Source organism: Wolffia australiana, chromosome 20 (genome assembly GCF_029677425.1).
Source record: "Wolffia australiana isolate 7733 chromosome 20, ASM2967742v1".
Lineage (NCBI taxonomy): Eukaryota > Viridiplantae > Streptophyta > Magnoliopsida > Alismatales > Araceae > Wolffia > Wolffia australiana.
In genome coordinates this window covers 6,661,979-6,667,500 of record NC_135854.1, presented here as the reverse complement: position 1 = coordinate 6,667,500, position 5,522 = coordinate 6,661,979, and the positions used below count along the sequence as shown (strand labels likewise).

The 5,522-nt window shown below is 50.8% G+C and overlaps 1 protein-coding gene across 1 annotated transcript in view; it reads left to right on the top strand.

The window, feature by feature from the left end:
* LOC144716133 (MATE efflux family protein) overlaps positions 1 to 2,969 on the top strand; it is a 3,377-nt gene extending 408 nt beyond the window's left edge. Inside the window, exons 1-2 of the mRNA XM_078591183.1 lie at positions 1 to 1,255; positions 2,254 to 2,969. The exon at positions 1 to 1,255 is cut by the window's left edge and continues 408 nt beyond it. Coding sequence (XP_078447309.1) covers positions 359 to 1,255; positions 2,254 to 2,790 — 1,434 coding nt within the window. The 5' untranslated portion in view covers positions 1 to 358 and the 3' untranslated portion in view covers positions 2,791 to 2,969. The remainder of the gene's footprint in view (positions 1,256 to 2,253) is intronic.
* Positions 2,970 to 5,522: the final 2,553 nt, after the last annotated feature.

Genomic DNA, 5,522 nt, shown 5'->3' with positions numbered 1-5,522 from the left:
CTGCCTCTCTCTTTCTCTATTTCTCTTCAGTAATCCCTACATATTCTCTCCTCACCCATCCTACCCATCTTCCTCTCTCTCTCTCTCTAGAGCTAAACCTTCAACCCGGGCTACCTCTCTCTAAACCTTCAACCCCGGCTACCTCTCTCTCTCTCTAAACCTTCAACCGCGGCTACCTCTCTCTCTCTCTCTCTATCTAAACCTTCAACCCCGGCTACCTCTCTCTCTCTCTCCAGTAATCCCTACATATTTCCCTCCCCACCCATCCTCTCCATCTCCCATCGCAGCTCTCTCTCTCTCCAACCATCTATCTATCTATCTATCCATCCATCTATCTCTCTAAGTAGGAGGAAGGGAGATGGGCTTGAGCAAGGAAGGGCCAGGGGAGGAGCTGCGGCGGCTGTGGGCCTTGGCGGGGCCGCTGTCGGCCGCCAACGGCGCAGTCTACCTCCGGTCGATGATCTCCGTGCTCTGCCTGGGCCGCCTGGGCCGCCTCCCCCTCGCCGGCGGCGCCATGGCCCTCGTCTTCACCAACATCACCGGCTACTCCGTCCTCCTCGGCCTCGCCTCCGGCCTCGAACCCATCTGCAGCCAAGCCCACGGCTCCCGCAACCCCTCCCTCCTCTCCCTCTCCGCCCAACGCGCCGCCCTCCTGCTCCTCTTCTCCTCTCTCCCCATCGCCGCGCTCTGGCTCTCTCTCGACCCTCTCCTCTCCCTTCTCCTCCGCCAGGACCCCGCCATCTCCGCCGTCGCCGCCGCCTACGCCCGCTACGCCCTCCCCGACCTCCTCGCCGCCGCGCTCCTCCACCCTCTCCGCGTCTTCCTCCGCTCCCAGGGCCTCGCCCGGCCCATCATGTGGTCCGCCTGGGCCGCCGCCGCGGTCCACGGCCCCCTCTCCTGGGCCCTCGCCTTCCAGCTTCGCATGGGCGTCGCCGGGGTCGCCCTGGCTCAGGCCTTCACCAACCTCTCCCTCCTCGGCTTCCTCCTCGGCTACGTCTACCTGTCCGGGGCGTCTCGCGCGGGGTGGACCGGGTGGTCCAGGGAGGCGCTGTCCGGGCTCGGGCCGCTGGTTCGGCTGGCGCTGCCCAGCTGCGCCGCGGTGTGCCTCGAGTGGTGGTGGTATGAGATCGTTACGCTCCTCGCCGGGTACTTGCCGGAGCCGCAGGTCGCCGTCGCCGCTGCCGCGGTTCTTATCCAGACCACCAGCCTCATGTACACCGTCCCCATGGCCCTAGCCGCCGCCGTCTCCGCCCGGGTCTGCCATTATCACCATCATCATCCGTCATCCTGCCTAATCATCATCATCATCCATCATCAACATCATCATGCATTATCCATCTTCATCATCCGGCATCATCACCATAGTCTTCGCCACACATGACTCTGGGTAATCATCATCGCCGTCATCCATGACTCTACTTTATTGTCATCCACGACTCTTTATCATCATCATCATCATCATTGTTATCGATGACTTTATATCGTCGACATCATTATCGCAGTCATCGTCATACATGACTCTGTGTTATCATCATCGTCGTCATCCACGAATCTGTATCATCATCATTCATGACTCTTTATCATCATCATCCATTGCTTTTTAGCATCGTCATCATCAGCACCATCATCCATGACTCTTCTTCATCATTTTCACCATCATCCATGACTCTTCGTCATCATTATCGTTGTGAAGATAATCCATGAATATTTATTACCATCATTTTCATCCATTACTCTGTATTATCATTTGATTCAAAACTCTATACGATCATCATCGTCATTTTCATAAATGACTATATCATGATCATCATCATCCATAACTCTGTAACATCATCGCTATTTCATCATCGATAACTCTATTTCATAATCATCATCCATGACTCTAAATTAACATTGGCACTCATGACTCTGTATCACCATCATCACCGTCACCATCCAACATCATAACTGCGTTATCCGATCACCATACAACGTCCGTTATCGATGGTTTAGATATCATATACGGTCGACTTTATATATCATATACGGTCATTCAACCCGTCATCATCATTGATAACCCATATTCACTCAACTCATCATCATACGGATCTAATTATCGTAAAAGCATTTAAACATCATACCATCGCCAATTTTAATCTATCAAAGAGACCCATCACCGCACGATAATCAGTATTGTTTACGATAATCGTGTTCTTCATTTCGACGCATTATCACACATTATCGTGGAACGATGACACGAACATGGTGGCGCAGGTGGGGAACGAGCTGGGGGCGGGGAGGCCGGAGAGGGCGAGGAGGGCGGCGGCGGTGGCGCTGTCGTGCGGGCTGGCGGTGGGCGCGTGCAACGTAGCGTGGACGGCGGCGGTGCCGAGGAAGTGGGCGGCGCTCTTCACGGGAGACGAGGCGGTGGTGGCCATGGCCGCGGCGGCGCTGCCACTGGTGGGTCTCTGCGAGCTCGGCAATTGCCCGCAGACGACGGGCTGCGGCGTTCTACGCGGCACGGCGAGGCCGACGACCGCGGCTATCATCAACTTCGTCTCGTTCTACCTGGTCGGAACGCCGGTAGCGGTGGCGCTGGCGTTTGGGCTCGGGCGGGGCTTCTCTGGGCTTTGGGCGGGGCTCTTGGCCGCGCAGACCGCCTGCGCAGTGTCTGTTCTCGCGGTCGTCTTGTTGAGGACGGATTGGGAGGTGGAGACGGGGCGGGCGAGGAAATTGACCGCCGTGGAGATGGGCGGCGCCGCCGCGGGTGGGGAGAAGGAGAGACTCGTCAACGGGCATGTCAGCGTGTAGTGGGGGGGTGTAGAGGGTAGAGAGGTTAGGTTGTTTTCTTTCTCGGAGGAGACAAGACGGTGAGAGGTGCTTTGGAAAGCTGACGGCCAGGACTCGCTGCGCGAATCTGGGTGCTGCTTTTCTTATTCCCGGCGGATTGGATGTTTGCTCCCAGATATCCTCCGCCGTCCGTTTCTACTTGTCTCCCTCTCTTTATATATATATATAAATATATATATATATATATATATATATATCTCTCTCTCTCTCTCATTTCCTCTGTCTAACCGCCCTCTGTCTCTCTCTCTCCTCCATGTCCTATCTATCTCCTCTTCCTCTCTCCTCTATCTTCTCTCCAACTCCCCTCTATCACCTCTCTCTCTCCAACTCTTCTTTATCTCCTCTCTCTCCAGCTCCCCTCTCTCTCCAGCTCCCCACTCTCTCTCTCCTCTCTCTCCACCTCCCCTCTCTCTCTCTCTCTCTTCTATCTCCTCTCTCTCCACCTCCCCTCTCTCTCTCTCTTCTATCTCCTCTCTCTCCAACTCCCCTCTCTCTCTCTTCTATCTCCTCTCTCTCCAACTCCCCTCTCTCTCTCTCTTCTCTCTCCTCTCTCTCCAACTCCCCTCTCTCTCTCTCTCTCTCTTCTATCTCCTCTCTCTCCAACTCCCCTCTTTATTTCTCCTCTATCTCCTCTTTCCAACTCCCCTATCTCTCTCTATCTCCTCTCTCTCTCTCTTTAACTCTCCTCTCTCTCTCTCTCCTCTCTCTCCTCTCTCTCTAACTTCCCTTTATCTCCTCTTTCTCTAACTCCCCTCTTTCTCCTCTCTCTGTCTTTAACTCTCCTCTCTCTCTCTCTAACTCCCCTTTTTCTCCCCTATATTTCCTCTCTCTCTCTCTAACCTTCCCCCTCGCTCCCCTCCCTCACTCTCCTCTCTTATCTGCCTCTCTGAAACCCACTCACTCTCTGCGGCTCTTAACTCCCCACTCTCTCTCCTCTCTCTTACTCCCTCCCCCCTCTTCTGTACTTTCTCCCTCACTCCCATATCTCTTCCTCCACTCTCTCTAAGTTCCATATATCTCTCTGTCTCTTTCTCAAACTCCCATATCTCTCTCCTCTCTCCCTGCACAATCTCTGCCTCTCTCTCTAACCCCCATATATCTCTCTGCCTCTTTCTCTAACTCCCATATTTCTCTTCTCTCTCTTTATACTCTCGGCCTCTCTGTCTAACTGCCATATCATTCCCTCCTCTCTCTCTAATTCCCATATCTCTCTCCTCTCTTCCATCACTCTCTGCCTCTATGTCCAACTTCTATATCCTTCTCTCCTCTCTCTCTAACTCCCGCATCTCTCTAGTCTCTCCGTACGCACTCTCTGCCTCTCTGTCAAACTCCCATATCCTTTTCTCATCTCTCTCTGACTCCCATATCTCTCCTCTCTCCCAATAGTCTATGCCTCTCTCTTTCTATCTCCCATATCTCTCGATGCCTCTCTCTCTCTCTAACTCCCATATCCCTCTCTTCTATCCATACACTATCACTGTCTCTATCTGTCCAAGTCCTATATCATTCTCCTCTCTCTCTACACTCTCTCTGCCTCTCTCTCTACCTCCCATATCACTCTCCTCTCTCTACATTCTCTCTGCCTTTCTCTACTTCCCATATCACTCTCCTCTCTATCTCTACATTCTCTCTCTCTACCTCCCATATCACTCTCCTCTCTCTCTCTCTACCTCCCATATCACTCTCCTCTCTCTATACATTCTCTCTCTCTACCTCCCATATCACTCTCCTCTCTCTCTCTCTACATTCTCTCTGCCCCTCTCTCTTCTTCTCCCCCTCTCCCTACATTCTCTCCGCCCCTCTCTATTCCTGCCCTTTCTCTCTCCCCCCCTCTCTCTATCTCAGCCATGCCGCATGGCATTCCTGGCACAGACTGATCGCGGGCTTGGTGTCTCCCATTGATTTAGTGAAGTAGAGTGTGAAGGTTTGTCTCACTGGTGTCAATTTCTTGTTGTTAATGCGGACTCCTTGTTTGGTTGAAATGGCTGTGGTTTTGATAACGAATTCAACTTGCTTGATCCATGTTTGGACTCTTTAAATCCGTGTTTCCGTTCCTTTGGATTGTAAAGTTTGATGTTTCCAGCACGATGTGGAAAATTTGGTTGGTTTTGGGATATTCCACATATGCAGTAGCAAATACCAGGTTTGGTGACCCAATCTCCATGAAAGAAAAGGCAATTTCTATCTTCCATGCTTGGTTGACGTAGGCAACATCACAAATTTGAGGCTTATTGAATCCTAGTATTTGGATGTTTGTTTTGTGAGATAAAATACTAATCAATATGGCCACATACAAAAAATTATCCAAGTGGGAAGAAAATTTGCCATACTACATATGCAATCTGAACTTTTGGTCTTTTGTCACAAAAATATTGCCATGGTGATTTTAGAGTAAATTTCAGTGATAAATGATTCTTCAAATGGTTGTTTGGAGAGTGAGATAGCTATAAATTCTTGAACGTTTAGAGCTCTAATTTTGTTTTGAGAGTGAGATAGCTATATCGATTTCATGCAAAAGTTGGGCATCCTAACTATGTAAAATGAAATATATTACAGCAGATATATCAATGTGCATTGATTTCCTTGACTCTTTGTGTAGGGTTTTTCATAGTGATATATAATGCTCTTTTCCTTGTTTTAACATTGTCCTCTCCTGGTCTCATCACATTTATAATTGATTATTTTTTACAATT